Source organism: Pseudorca crassidens, chromosome 9 (genome assembly GCF_039906515.1).
Source record: "Pseudorca crassidens isolate mPseCra1 chromosome 9, mPseCra1.hap1, whole genome shotgun sequence".
NCBI lineage: Eukaryota > Metazoa > Chordata > Mammalia > Artiodactyla > Delphinidae > Pseudorca > Pseudorca crassidens.
Window position 1 is genome coordinate 80,208,105 of NC_090304.1, and position 15,584 is coordinate 80,223,688.

A 15,584-nucleotide genomic window follows, 5' to 3' on the forward strand; every position below is an offset into this window, starting at 1 on the left:
TGCTTTATAGCCAAGAGCACTACTTGAAGCCAGTTCATTGTACAGAATATTCCATGCTATAGGTTGCCAAAAGTTTTACCTATGGATAGTGGATGGCTGTAGCATTCCATTGGATTTTCTTATCTGTGAGATTTTTTTGTAGACATCTGTAATTCTGTGCATCTGAAAGATATAGGGCTCAAAGACAAGGATTGGTTTACAACTGCTTGGATTACTTCCAAAATTGGCACTTGCAGCTTTTACAGGAGCTGCCATTCAAACTTAGCCACATGTTTGTTGACCAGATAAATTATTAGGTTGTACTAAAATCTTCAGGTGTGGAATATGCTGCTTCTAGTAAAGTGAAGAAGGTATTCAGTTGTTGATTTTCTTTCTTTGTATATAGTGGCTATAAAGCCAGCAGTTTATTCTTAATAGGCTGTGGGATATTTCCTTGAGCAATGTTGATTTGATTATTTTTGTGGCTGGGTTTTTTGTTTACCTTCATGTAAGTCCCATCATCTTTAGTTAGTTAAGCTTGAAAGGTTTACAATACAATGTGAGCAATTTTATCAGTGGAGACCATTACCAAGATGTTACCTATATGATGGAATGTTTGTACCCATATGGCAGTTCACATGGTACTTGGATTTCTCTAATTCAGATGATAATATATTTCTGAAGAGTTTGGACCTGTTAAGGTATACTGCATATAAGAGATGAACTGATTTTCATCTTCTTCCCAGGGGAATGTAAAAAAGAAATCATTAATAATCATTAGCAGTGTTCAAGTATCTGCTGTGAGCAAAATATTTTTAATCATCGCTGTGTCAAGCATTGTGGAAGCAGTGGTGGCCACTTCCTGGTTTAAGTTTCATGGTCATAATAAACGTTCAAACAACTTTTATTTTGAAATCCAGACAGATAAAATTGTGTAGCACTCTTGCCTGGTGTAAAAAGAATAACTTTCTTTTTCACTTCCTAACATGATGCATTTCTTTCAACTATAAGTATTGGCCGGATTTGGGTACACTTTATAGGCAGATCTTGCCTGTATCTTTGGCTAATTGTTAAAGAAGTCATCAAGGCATCACAATAAACAAAGCCAATTAATGTATCTGTACATACAGGTGCTCCAAATCTATTAGATATGTTAACCAAAAAAATCGAAACAAAATATACTCAATACTGATCCAGGCTCAGAAACCAAAATAATAGCCATGTAAGTTGAGGCTTCCCCTGGAAAGAGAATGTGAGACCAAATCTTGTACTTGTGCCTAATCATTCTGTTTCCACAGTTCTCTAAAGTACAGTACAGATTTTGTGCCCAGGAGAAAAATGTAGTCAAAATTAACTCCATCGTAGGTTAACTCCAATGTAAATTAAGACTTTATACAGTTAAGACTGTGTTGGACTTTTATAGTTCTACATGTAATATTTTCTAAGAGTAGTGTAAGGGACTTATGTCCAAGGTTCTTTTTATACAATAAAACATGTATTTTGAAATATTTTTAAAAATGTTATATCAGAATAATGCATTGATGGGTTACACAATCAAATAGTATAGGATGGCAAGAGTGTTCTTTCCCTCCCCTCTTCATAACTAGTCTTACAAGAGAAAATCAGTTACTTCTTAATTTTCACTTTTTATTGAGATACACTTACAATTGTATAGCTTAATGATTTTTACAAATGGAATACACTTCTGTAAGCACCCAGATCAAGATACAGAACTTTTTCAGCATTCCAAACTCCTTTGTTTACCACTGTCCCCCACAAGGATAACCACATTCCTGCCTTATAACAGATGAGTTTTACTTGTATTTGTACATTGCATAAATGAGGAAGAAAAAAGCAGCACCTGACTACTATGGGCTGGAAGCTGGCCAGGCTCTACAGCTTGACCATGGTGCTCTCCTGTTGAACATAAACCATTTCACAGAACACCATCAACAGGCAGGTCACTCTGTGACCATAAGCATGTCAGCGCACAAAAACGAGGATACTTCCATGCCACAAAGATAACTAAACATCCTCTTCTCCCTGCTCTTATGAGTGACTTCTGCTTTTTTATCCATATAGCTTAGTCTGACACCATTTCTGACACCTCCTAGATATCAACAAAATTATTGATACAAATCAGAATTGTCTGGTCTTTCTGATAGCATCCATTCCCCAGCAAAACCGCACTTTCTTTGAACCATTCTGAAATCACCCAGTGTTAAGTCCATCTTCTATAAAAAGCATCTCTGAATACCTTTTTACTGAGACAAGGTGCAGTTTCCCATGGTGATCTATCTTTCATTGTAAGTTGCCGGTATACCCGAGCTGAGACCCTTTAAACTGAGTTTATGTTTTAACTAATTAGTTAACTGAATAATTTTTAATTGAAGTATAGTTGATTTACAAAACTATATTAGTTTCAGGTGTACACATAGTGATTAAATGTTTTTATGGATTATACTTCGCTTAAATTTATTAAAAAACAGTGGCTGTATTTCCCTGTGCTGTACAGCAGCTGTCCCCAACCTTTTTGGCACCAGGGACTGGTTTCATGGAAGACAGTTTTTCCACGGATAGGGTGTAGGGGATGGTTCAGGTGGTACCAGTCCGCGGCCCAGGGGTTGGGGACCCCTGTTGTACAGTATATCCTTGTTGCTTATTTATTTTATACATAGTAGTTTGTATCTCTTAATACCATACCCCTGTCTTCCCCTTCTCCCCTTCTCTCTCCCCACTGGTAAGCACTAGTTTGATTTCTGTTAGTCTGTTTGTTTTGTTATATACTTTGACTTCTTTTATTTTTTAGATTCCACATATAAGTGGCAATATAGAGTATTTGTCTTTCTCTGTCTGACTTATTTCACTAAGCATAATACCCTCTAGGTTCATCCATGTTACTGAAAATTGCAGAATTTCTTTCTTTTTATGACTAATATTTCATTGTGTGTATATGTATATATTTTCAATATATATTAATATATATATATGGTATATACATATATACCACATCTGTTTTATCCATTCATCTATTAATGGACACTTAGGTTGCTTCTGTATCTTGGCTATTGTAAATAATGCTGCTATGAACATTGGAGTACATATACTTTTCAAATTAGTGTTTTTGTTTACCTTGGAAGTTTACCCAGCAGTAAAATTGCTGGATCATATGGTAGTTCTATATTTAGTTTTTGGAGTAGCCTCCATACTGTTTTCCACAGTGACTGTACCAATTTACATTCCCACCAACAGTGTACTAGGGTTCCCTTTTCTCTACATCCTCGCCACCATTTGTTATTTGTGGTCTTTTAAATGATATCCAGCTGCCAGACGTGAGGTGATAGCTCATTGTGGTTTTGATTGTATTTCTCTGACGATAACAGTGTTTAGCATTTTTTCATGTGCCTGTTGGCCATCTGCATCTCTTCTTTGGAAAATGTCTGTTCAGGTCTCCTGCCCAATTTTTAATCGGGTTGTTTGCTTTTTGATGTTGAGTTATATGAGCTGTTTATATATTTTGGATATTAATCCCTTATTGATCATATCATTTGCAAATATTTTCTCCTGTTCAGTAGTTGTCTTTTTGTGTTGTCAATGGTTTCCTTTGCTGTGTAAAAGCTTTTAGGTTTGATTAGGTCTCATTTGTTTATTTTTGCTTTTTTTCCTTTTGCCTGTGGAGGCAGATCCAAAAAATACTGCTATGACTTATCTAAAAGAGTATTCTGCCTTCTCTTTTAGGAGTTTTATTTTTTTAGATCTTACATTTAATCTGTTTTGAATTTACTTTATATATGGTGTGATAAAATGTCCTAATTTTATTCTTTTACATGTAGCTGTCCAGTTTTTCCAGCATCGCTTATTGAAGAGACTGTCTTTCCTCCATTGTGTATTCTTGACACATTTGTTGTAGATTAATTGACCATAAGTGCATGGGTTTCTTTCTAGGCTCTCTATTTTGTTCCATTGAACTGTGTGGCTGATTTTCTGCCAGTATCATGCTATTTTGATTACTTTCTAGTATATTCTGAAGACTGAGAGCATAATACCTCCAGCTTTGTTCTTTTTTCTCAAGATTACTTTAGAAATTTGGGATCTTTTGTTGTTCCATATAAATTTTAGGATTATTTGTTCTAGTTGTGTGAAAAATGTCATGGATATTTTTTTAAAATTTATTTAATTTATTTATTTTTGGCTGTGTTGGGTCTTTGTTTCTGTGCGAGGGCTTTCTCTAGTTGCAGCAAGCGGGGGCCACTCTTCATCACGGTGTGCGGGCCTCTCCCTATCGCGGCCTCTCGTTGTGGAGCGCAGGCTCAGTAGCTGTGGCTCACGGGCCTAGTTGCTCCGCGGCATGTGGGATCTTCCCAGACCAGGGCTTGAACCCGTGTCCCCTGCATTGGCAGGCAGATTCTCAACCACTGCGCCACCAGGGAAGCCCTGCCATGGGTATTTTGATAGAGATTGCATTGAATCTTTAGATTGCTTTGGGTGCTATGGATATTTTAACAATATGAATTCTTCCAATTGAAGACATTGGAATATCATTCCATTTCTTTGTATCAGCTGCAGTTTCCTTCTTAAATGTTTTATAGTTTTCAGAGTAGGATTTTCACGTCCTTTGTTAAGTTTATTCCTCAGTGTTTTATTCTTTTTAATGTGATTTTAAACAGGATTGTTTTCTTGCTTTCTCTTTCTCATAGTTCATTGTTAGTGTATAGAAAAGCAACAGATTTCTGTATGTTAATCTTGTGTCCTTCAACTTTACTGAATTCATTTATTAGTTCTAACAGTTTTTTGGTGGAGACTTTAGGGTTTTGTTTATATAGTTTTATGTCATCTGCAGATAGTAGCAGTTTTACTTTTCCCTTCCAATTTGGATACTCTTTATTTCTTTTTCTTGTCTGAATACTGTATCTGGGACTTCCAATACTATGTTGAATAGAATTGGTGAGATGGGCATCCTTCTCTTATTGCTGATTTGAGAGGAAAGGCTTTCTTTTCACCTTTTCACCATTGAGTATGATGTTAGCCATGGGTTTGTCATAAACGGCCTTTATTATGTTTAGATATGCTCCCTGTAAACCCACTTTGATGAGAGTTTTTATCACGAATGGATGTTGAATTTTGTCAAGTGCTTTTTTTGTGTTTATTGAGATGATCATGTTATTTTTATTCTTTCTTTTGTTAATGTGATGTATCATTGATTGATTTGCGAGTATTGACCCTTGCATCCCTGGAATAAATCCCACTTGATGATGGTGTATGATCCTTTTTATTTTTTATTGAGTTTGGTTTGCTAATATTTTGTTGAGGATTTTTTCATCTATATTCATCAGAGATATTAGCCCTTAATTTTCTTTTGTTGTAGTGTCTTTGTCTGGTTTTGTTATCCAGGTAATGGTGGCCTCATAGAATGAATTTGGGAGTGTTCCATCCTTTTCACTTTTTTGGAATACTTTGAGAAGGATAGGCATTAACTCTTCTTTATGTGTTTGGTAGAATTCCCTTGTGAAGCCGGAGGGTCCTGGATTTGCTGGGAGGTTTTTTGTTACAAATTCAATTTCACTGTTAGTAATTGGTATGTTCAGATGGTCCCTTTCTTCCTTGTCAGGTTATATGTTTCTAGAAATGTGTCCATTTCTTCTGGGTTGTCTATTTTGTTGGCATATAACTGTTCATAGTATTCTTTTATTATTTTTTATATTTCTGTGATAATGGCTGTAATTTCTCCTCTTGCATTTCTTCTTTTGTTTATTTGCATTTTCTCTCTTTTGATGAGCCTGGCTAAAGGTTTATTTATTTTGTTTGTCTTTTCAAAAAACAAGCTCTTGCTTTCATTGACCTTTTCTATTGTTTTTTTTGTCTCTAATTTTATTTCTTTAATTTTATTTCCTTTCTAATATTTATTATTTCTTTCCTTCTGCTGACTTTGGACTTTATTTGTTCTTCATTTCCTAATTCCTTTAGATGATAGGTTAGGTTGTTTATTTGAGATTTTTCTTATTTCTTGAGGTGGGCTTGCATTGCTGTAAACTTCTCTCTTAGAACTGCTTTTGCTGCATCCCATAGATTTTGGAAAGTTGTGTTTCCGTTATCTTTTGTCTCAATGTATTTCCTGTTTTCCTCTTTAATTTCTTCACTGGCCCATTGGTTTTTCAGTAGCATGTTGTTTATTCCTCACATATTTGTGCTTTTCCCAGTTTTCTTCCTGTAACTGATTTCTAGTTTCATACTGTTGTGGTCAGAAAAAATGCCTGATATAATTTCTGTCTTCTTAAATTTGTTGAGACTTGTTTTGTGTCTTAGCACATTGTCAATCCTGGAGAACATTTCATGTGCAGTTAAAAAGAATGTGTATTCTACTCTTTTGGGGTAGAATGTCCTGTAGATATCTATTAAGTCCAACTGGCCTGTGGTGTCATTTAAGACCCTGTTTCCTTATTGATTTTCTCTCTGGATGATCTGTCCACTAATGTAAGTGGTATGTTAAAGGCTCCTCCTATTCTGTTATCGTCAATTTCTCCCTTTATGTCTCTTAGTATTTGCTTTATATATTTAGATGTTCCTGTATTAGGTGCATACACGTTAACAAGTGTAACATCCTGTACTTGTGTTGATCCTTTTATTATTACATGATGCTCTTCTTTGTCATAGACTTTGTTTTAAAGTCTACTTTGTCTGATATGAGTATTGTTACCTCTACTTTCTTGTTATTTCCATTTCCGTGAAATCTCTTTTCCATCCCTTCACTTTCAGTTAGTGTGTCTTTAGCTCTGAAGTCAGTCTCTTGTAAGCAGCACATAGATGGGTCTTTTTAATTAATTAATTAATTAATTAATTTTCTGGTTTTTTTTTTTAACATCTTTATTGGAGTATAATTGCTTTGCCATGGTGTGTTAGTTTCTGCTTTATAACAGAGTGAATCAGTTATACATATACATATGTCCCCATATCTCTTCCCTCTTGCATCTCCCTCCCTCCCACCCTCCCTATCCCACCCCTCTTGGTGGTCACAAAGCACTGAGCTGATCTCCCTGTGCTATGCGGCTGCTTCCCACTAGCTAGCTATCTTACGTTTGGTAGTGTATATATGTCCATGCCGCTCTCTCTCTTTGTCCCAGCTTACCCTTCCCCCTCCCCGTATCCTCAAGTCCATTCTCTAGTAGGTCTGCATCTTTATTCCTGTCTTGCCCCTAGGTTCTTCTGACCATTTTTTATTTTTTTAGATTCCATATATATGTGTTAGCATAAGGTATTTGTTTTTCTCTTTCTGACTTACTTCACTCTGTATGACAGACTCTAGGTCCATCCACCTCACTACAGATAACTCAGTTTCATTCCTTTTTCTGGCTGAGTAATATTCCATTGTATATAAGCAACACATAGATGGGTCTTTTTTAATCCAATATTCCACCCTATGTCTTTTTTTTTTTTTTTTTTTTGGTGGTACGCGGGCCTCTCACTGTTGTGGCTTCTCCCGTTGCGGAGCACAGGCTCCGGACGTGCAGGCTCAACGGCCATGGCTCACGGGCCCAGCCGCTCCGCGGCATGTGGGATCTTCCCGGACTAGGGCACGAACCCGCGTCCCCTGCATCAGCAGGCGGACTCTCAACCACTGCGCCACCAGGGAAACCCCACCCTATGTCTTTTGATTGGAATATTTATTACATTGACGTTTAAAGTAATTATTGATAGGTATGTCCTTATTGCCATTTTATTACCTGTTTTCTGGTAGTTTTGAGTTCTTTATTGTTCGTTTTTTTCTTCGTTTAGATTCTTCCTTTGTGGTTTGATGATTTCCTTTCATGGTATGCTTGTGTTTCTTTCTCTCTAATTTTTGTATATCTATTGTAGGTTAGCAGGTTTTTCCTTTTCAGCACTTTGAGTATATCATGCCATTCCCTTCTAGCCTGCAAAGTTTCTGCAAAAATATGAGTTGGTAACCTTCTTTAGGTTCCCTTGTATGAGAGTCTTCATTTTTCTCTTGCTGCCTTTAGAATTTTCTCTTTAACTTTTGCTGATTTAATTATGATATGTCTTGGTGTGTGTCTTTTTAGTTCATCTTGTTTGGGACCCTCTGTACTTCTTGTACCTGGATATCTGTTTCCTTCTTCAGGTTTATGAAGTTTTCAGCTATAATTTCATCAAATACATTTTCTACCCCGTTCTTTCTCTCTTCTCCTCTGGGACCCATATAATGCAGTGTTGGTACAACTGATGTTGTCCCAGAGATCCCTTAAACTGTTCTTCTTTCTTTCATCCTCTCTCCCTCCCTTTCTTCCTTCCTTCCTCCCTTCTTTCCTTCCTTCCTTTTCTCCCTTCTTCCCTTCCTTTCCTGATTTGGTTATTTCCATTATTCTATCTTCCAGATCACTTTTCTGTACTTGGGTATCACCTAGTCAGCTGTTAATCCTTCTATTGTGTTTTCCATTTCAGTTACAGTATTTTTCAATTCTAACTAATTCTTTTTTATATTTTCTAGTTCATTATTAAAATTCTCACTGTGTTCAGCTATTCTTTTCCCTGCTTCGGTTAGCATATTTTATTACTAATGCATTGAACTCCTAATCTGGTAAATTTTTAATTTCTGTCTCATTAGTTGTTTTTTTCAGGGATTTTCTCTTGCTCTTTCAATTGAGACAAATTCCTCTGCTCATTTTGCTTAACTTTCTCTGTCTTTATGAAATTAGTGAAACTGTTGCCTATTGCAGTCTTTAATGGGTGCCTTTGTGTGGTACAGTCTGCTTGTGCCCAGTGGCTTTTGTGGGAGAGCTGAATCTGATGTGAACACAGAACATGTCTTTCCTCAGGTTTGCTGGCATCTATCACCTTGGTAGGAGGCTGGAGATGGAGTTGTTAGATCAGAGCCAGGTGTAGCTGGGGCTTTTTCTCTGCTCAGTGGCCATCACTGCTCTGTACGGGGTGGGGTCTGTTCCCAAGTTGCTGGAGCAGAAGTTTTGTTTTTTTTTCCTCTCTCTCTTTTGTTGGATTCTTTTTTTTACATCTTTATTGGAGGATAATTGATTTACATTGTTGTGTTAGTTTCTGCTGTGTAACAGAGTGAAATCAGCTGTACGTATACATATATCCCCATATCCCCTTCCTCTTGCGTCTCCCTCCCACCCTCCCTGTCCCACCCCTCTAGGTGGTCACAAAGCACTGAGCTGATCTCCCTGTGCTATGCAGCTGCCTCCCACTAGCTATCTGTTTTACATTTGGTAGTGTATATATGTCCATGCCACTCTCTCACTTCGTCCCAGCTTACCCTTCCCTCTCCCAGTGTCCTCAAGTCCATTCTCTGTGTCTGTGTCTTTATTCCCGTCCTGCCCCTAGGTTCTTCAGAACCACTGGTTTTTTTTAGAGTCCATATATATGTGTTAGCATATGGTATTTATTTTTCCCTGACTTACTTCACTCTGTATGACAGACTCTAGGTCCAGCCACTCACTACAAATAACTCAATTTCATTTCTTTTTATGGCTGAGTAATATTCCATTGTCTATATGTGCCACATCTTTATTCATTCATCTGTTGATGGACACTTAGGTTGCTTCCACGTCCTGGCTGTTGTAAATAGTGTGGAGCAGAAGTTTTGAGGGTTGGGTCTGAGCTGGCTCCATTCCCTTGAAATCTGTTTTCTCCTCAATCCCAGCACCAGCATTCTTGCCCAGGAGGGGAGCAGTGCCCGGGCAAGAGGGATTGGCATGGGCACTTGGCATTGGTCTGGGTGCGAATTGTGGCTGTCTGACCACAGACAGAAATCATGGCTGCTCTAATGTGCTGCCTGTGTAAGCATCAGTAATGGCTGCTCCCACCCTGCTCAGACACGCTTTAGGTCTGTGATGCTTTTGTTTCTCACAGCTGAGCTTTCTGCTCAGCTGTAGCAGCCCTCACCCCAGTGAGGCTGGAGCAGTTGCTAGACTTAGAGTGGGATGTGTGCTGGAGCAGTCACAGGAAACCAGTCAGCCACCCATGCAGTTTCAGTCCACCCTCTCCGCCCTTTTTTGGAAGTAAGCAAGCGAGGATGTGCTCCTCATGAATGGAGTCCAGACTTCTCACAGCCCTCCTGTTAGTTCCCCCAGCCCTCCAAACAGCAAGGAGACTCACATTCTCAGTGTCTGACAAGGGTGCCCAATTTGTGACTCAAACCACCTACTCCCTAGAGAGGATCTCTGTCTGTGTGATCGTTCTTCTTCTGAGTCCCCTCCTAGGGGCACAGGTCCAGACCTGATAGCTTCTCATCCATTTATACCCAATTCTATATGCATCTTTCTTACAGTCTTCTAGTTCTGCTAGCCTACAGTTAGCTTTCAGTGAGAACTGTTTCACGTGTAGACATATTTTTGATGTGTTCTGTATCCTCCTGCTTTGCCATCTTGATTTCTTCTCCCTGAGTTAATTTAGTTTTGTTTGTAATCTATATTCTGTGTATATATCAAGTTAGATTAATTATTTTAGGTGTTTGTCTATTGCATTTAATTTGTCAAATATATTGGTGTGTTTTCATATAATATTCTTATAACTTTAAAATTTCTGAGAGTTTTTCAATAATGTGTCTTTTTTTCGATACTGATAATTTTTTTCTCTTTTTCTTTGGTAGGTCAGTTTATCAATTTTACTGATTTTTTTCAAAATACCAGTTTTTAACTTTGTTGATTTTCTCTATTGTATTTTTAATTTTTGCTTTTTATTTATTTTATTCTTAATATTTTCCTTAGATTTTATTTGGTTGTCTTTTTTCTAGATTCTTGAAATAGAAATTCAAAGTATTGATAATTCATTATTTTCTTTTTCCTAATATATGCATTTTTTTTGTCTATAAACTTTCTGCTAAGTCCTTCTTCACAAGTTTTGGTTTGTATTTTTTTAATTCATAAGTTACTCATTGCTTTTGTTGTTTAATTTCCAGGGAGTTAGATATTTTCTAGTTACCCTTTTGGGATTGGTTTCTAGCTTATCTCTGTTGTGGTCAGAAAACTTATTCTGTATTCAGTTTTTTAATCCTGTTGAAGCTTTTTTTATGATCTGGCATTGGCTAATTTTCACAAATATTCCGTGTACACTTGAAAATTATGTAAATTTTGCTCTTGGTTATTTTAATTTTCTCTAAAGTCAATTAATTCAAGTTTGTTAATAGTAACGTTCAGATTTTCTATACCTTTACTTTTTATTTCTATTTCTTCTATCATGTATTGAGAAGAAGTCTCTATGATTTTGAATTTTTTCTTTTAGTTCCGTCAATTTTTACTTTAAATATTTTGAAGCTGTGTGTTTGGATGCATACATATTTGGAATGTGCTGTCTTCCTGTTTGGTTATTTTCTTTATCATTATCAACTGTCTTTTGTCTCTAGAAGTATCTCAAGTTTTAGAATTTGGCATTAGAATGATTACACTAATTTTGGGGATTGGTGTTCACATGGTATATTTTTCCATTCTTTTACTTTCAATTTTCTGTTGGTTTTCTTTATAAAGTGTGTTTCTCATAAACAGTGTATCATTTGGTTTTGCATTTTTATTCACCATGGCAGTCTTAATATTTGTAGTACAGTTTGTAGTACAGTTTGTAGTACAGTTTGTAGTACAGTTAACCAATTCATGCAATAACTAATGTAGTTTTCTAATTAACCTGGTAGTTTTTAATGGCTACCCTGTGTATAACAGTATGCGTCTGTGACTTATTTTTTTAATATAAATACTTTGAAACTTTTCCAGTATTGGTCTTTAACTCCATATACTCAATACCTGCCTTTGCATTATTGTTGTGCTGCATTTGTCATAGATTTTCAGTGGTTTTACTATGATGTCCTTAGAAGTAGTTTTCTTTGCATTTATCCTGCTTGCATTTTCTTGAATCATTCTAGTTGATGTAGAGTTATTACATTGAACCTTTAAATTTGTTTTTTACTAATAATGGTTAAAGTTCAGCATTATTTTGATATTGTTTTTTAACCATTTACATATCCTCTTTCATAAAGTACATATTGAATTCTTTTCACATTAACTTTAAAAAGTTAAGTAAATTTTAAAATCTATTCTAGGATTCTCAAAAATTCATTACATTGTTTTTCTTAACATTAGAAAATAATCTTTGATAATATATATTTTTTACCTAAAAAATTATTTTTTATCAGTTAAAATCATAAGTAATGCATGCAATTGTTGATTGATTTTTCTGTATATGTTGTATAATTAATATAATTGTGTTTTATATTAGAATATAAAAAAACTCCTTTGTGACGCAGAAGTTTACTTTTTCTCAGTTTAATTTATTGCAAAGTACCTGTGTACGGCAGTCTGAATAAATCTTTTTTGACGTTAATAATGGATTCTTTGCAATTACTCATACGTTGTTAATTCCAGGTTTTTACCAGGTCATTCTGTTTTCAAGTGTTACATCTTAAATACTAGTACAATAAACACTTTGATGAATTTTGAAGTAGAGAATAATTAATAAGAGTTTCTATTTTTGTCATCTATAATCAAACATTTCAGAAAAATTGGTAATATCAAACATATAGTTAATGTTAAAACTATATTAAATATAAGTAGATATTCCTTTGATGCTTCAGTATCCTAGGATTGTCTTAATGAATATTATTTATCCTTGTTTGCATAAGTGCTGATTGATCAGTAGAGCATTCTCGTTAATAGTCTTTTGGGTGGCCTTGCTGTTGCTGTATTTTGGACTGTATCGAAAAGCCTGTAATAAAAACTATTTAGAAGTACTAGAAAATTATATTTTTTAATGTCATGTAGCAAAATACAGAATATTCCAGCCAACTAATTATGTCATTTTGAAAAAACAGGACCACGTTATGTGGTACAAATAGGTGACAAAATTATCGACTACAATGAAGAATTTCGCCTTTTTTTGTCAACAAGAAACCCAAATCCCTTTATTCCACCGGATGCAGCTTCCATCGTTACTGAGGTTAACTTTACTACAACAAGAAGTGGATTACGAGGACAGGTATATATGGACAATCATTTGCCTTAGAAATATTTAGTATCTTTGTATACTAATGAAATATTTTGAGTGGGAAGCTGTTTTGTTAAACTGATTAGCATTTAAACTCATGATTTTGAAAATATACTTGCAAATCAGTAACACATTTGGGTTTATTTCATTTTCCATTAGTGTTAGAATTATATTTGTTGCTAATGTCAAATTGCTGCTTCTTCCAGTATAACTTTAATTTTACAGTCTACGTCTGTCATATTTGTTAGAATTTGAGAAATGGAGGATCATACATGTTAAGATTAGCAACTTTATTTTTTTTAACTGTGAAAACTGAAGTTTAAATGTTAAAATTGCAGTTATTGACTTATTCAGCTAGGTGAGGGTCTTTGATTCCAAATCCAACATTTTTTTTTTTTTTTTACTTAGAGCATTTGCATGTTTGAATTTACTTTATCTGTGTATGGCTTATTACAGTTTATAGTTATTACATGAATTACAAAATGATTTTCATGTACAGATTTTTACTTATACACTCCCTTACTCATTTTTCCTCTTTAAAGATATCCTGTCGACTTTTTTAGTATCATCCTGTTTTCTATCATCTAACAATAGTATATTTTTCTCTTTTGATTTATATGATAGCATGTATATTTACCATGGTTTTTACTTTATTGTAATTTTTAAAACTCTGCTATTAAAATATTTTTCTTACCATACTAGATGACTCACTGCATATTTTTATGAACAATGTCTTTTGATTGGCTTGATGATACTTCTCATAAATAAAACAATGTACAGATTACTCAGAGCTTGGCAGAATTGACAAATTGCTTCTTCTATATAAAAGATCTCCACAGTAATTGCTGAAAAGGGCTATTTAGGTATTACTTTAACAAGAACTGAATGAACATGCTTATACAATAGATTTCGAATTAATATATTTTATGACATGCAAATGTCATTTCCTATTTTAAAGTTTCAAACTGAAGAATTTGACTTAGCAGTTTTCAACAGCTTTATTAAGATTCAGTTCATATATCATACAATTCACCCCTTGAAAGTTTATAATTCAATGCTTTTTTAGTGGAATTTCTGAGTTTTATGGTAACTCTATGTTTACCATTTTGAGGAATAGACAAAGTTTTCCAAAGTAACTGCACAATTTACTTTCCTACCAATAATGTATGAGGGTTCCCCTTTCTCCACATTCTGGCCAACATTTATTATCATTTGTCTTTTTAATTATAGCCATCTTAGTGGATGTGATGTGGTATCTCATTGTGATTTTAATATAGTATTTTAAGTAAGGCAACTATTTCTTTTTGTGACTACTCACCATTAAAAATGTTTGCTTCCATAGTTTTTATACATTTAATCTAATTTAAGAACTGAATATTACATGTTGATATGTTAAGTAATGCAATTTCTTATAGTGTCCTATAATATTTAACATTTTATCAATTAGTTAACTATTCAGTTAGCCTCTTTTGTCAGAAATAATTGTGAACGTGTCTCATATGTTTAACTAGAAAGAATGAAATGAAGTACATAGTAGTATCATTATACTTGTAATATTTGATCAAACATAAGACCTGTTTGTGGGAAGTTTTCATTTTGGTTTGTTTTGTTTGAACTTTATTGCTAGAATAACCTTGGATTTTTTTTTAAGCTTTTGGCATTAACTATTCAGCATGAGAAACCTGATTTAGAGGACCAGAAAACAAAACTATTACAACAGGAAGAAGATAAGAAAATACAGTTAGCTAAGCTTGAAGAATCTCTTTTAGAGGTAAAATTGAGCTATTCAGGATATTTTTCATATTATATTATTTTGATTATAATCAAATATTGTTTTTTAAAAAATTATAGTACCTTTAGCATGTTTTTGGTTGTATCAAAGACACATCAATATGTATCTTAAAGTCAAAATTCAAATAGAAAAAGGTAGATGTCTTGGAATATAAGACTTCTAGGAGTAATGTTTAAGACAAGCAATTTTTAACTAATATCGTCTTTATACTGTATTATTTCATTAATATTTGATTTTATGCTCAGAAAAACATTCAAAGGTAGCATGAAATTATGATTTGATCTGTAACTTTAGTCTTTATTTTTATTAGGTTGATACAATTAATACATATACAATGTTTTGATGATATAGTATCATATAATGACTTACAGTGTCTTTTGATACAGAAGGCTGTAAAATAATGAAATTCTTTTAAGAGAACATAAGTTCCCCAAAACATCATCAAATTAATGATAGTTAACATGGGCTTCTTTTAATTGATTATTTTAATATATATAATAATGTTCATATTATTTTATTAATTTTTCTACAGACACTTGCCACATCTCAAGGCAATATTTTGGAAAATAAGGATTTGATTGAATCTTTGAATCAGACAAAAGCAAGCAGTGCACTTATTCAGGAGTCACTTAAAGAATCTTACAAACTCCAAATTTCTCTTGATCAAGTAAATATTTCCTTCTTTGTGATCTTATATTGTTTTCTTAAACTTTCATGTTAATATGATAAAAATTTTAGTACCGGGACTTCAGGGGAATGATGACTGCAAAAAAAGAAAGCTATTCAAAAACACCAGGTCCTTGGGTCTAATTCTTATTATAGAGATGGCGATAGA

At 34.4% G+C, this 15,584-nt stretch overlaps 1 protein-coding gene across 8 annotated transcripts in view; it reads left to right on the forward strand.

Moving 5' to 3' along the window:
- The window catches only part of DYNC2H1 (dynein cytoplasmic 2 heavy chain 1), a 379,694-nt gene that overhangs the window by 157,735 nt on the left and 206,375 nt on the right, over window positions 1-15,584 (forward strand). For all 8 annotated transcript variants that reach the window (XR_010946253.1, XM_067750851.1, XM_067750854.1 and 5 more), the window contains exons 66-68: window positions 12,785-12,948; window positions 14,609-14,728; window positions 15,282-15,416. Coding sequence is in view for 7 of the 8 variants with exons in the window: in XM_067750851.1 (XP_067606952.1) it covers window positions 12,785-12,948; window positions 14,609-14,728; window positions 15,282-15,416 (419 nt within the window). In the remaining variant the exon portion in view is untranslated. The remainder of the gene's footprint in view (window positions 1-12,784; window positions 12,949-14,608; window positions 14,729-15,281; window positions 15,417-15,584) is intronic.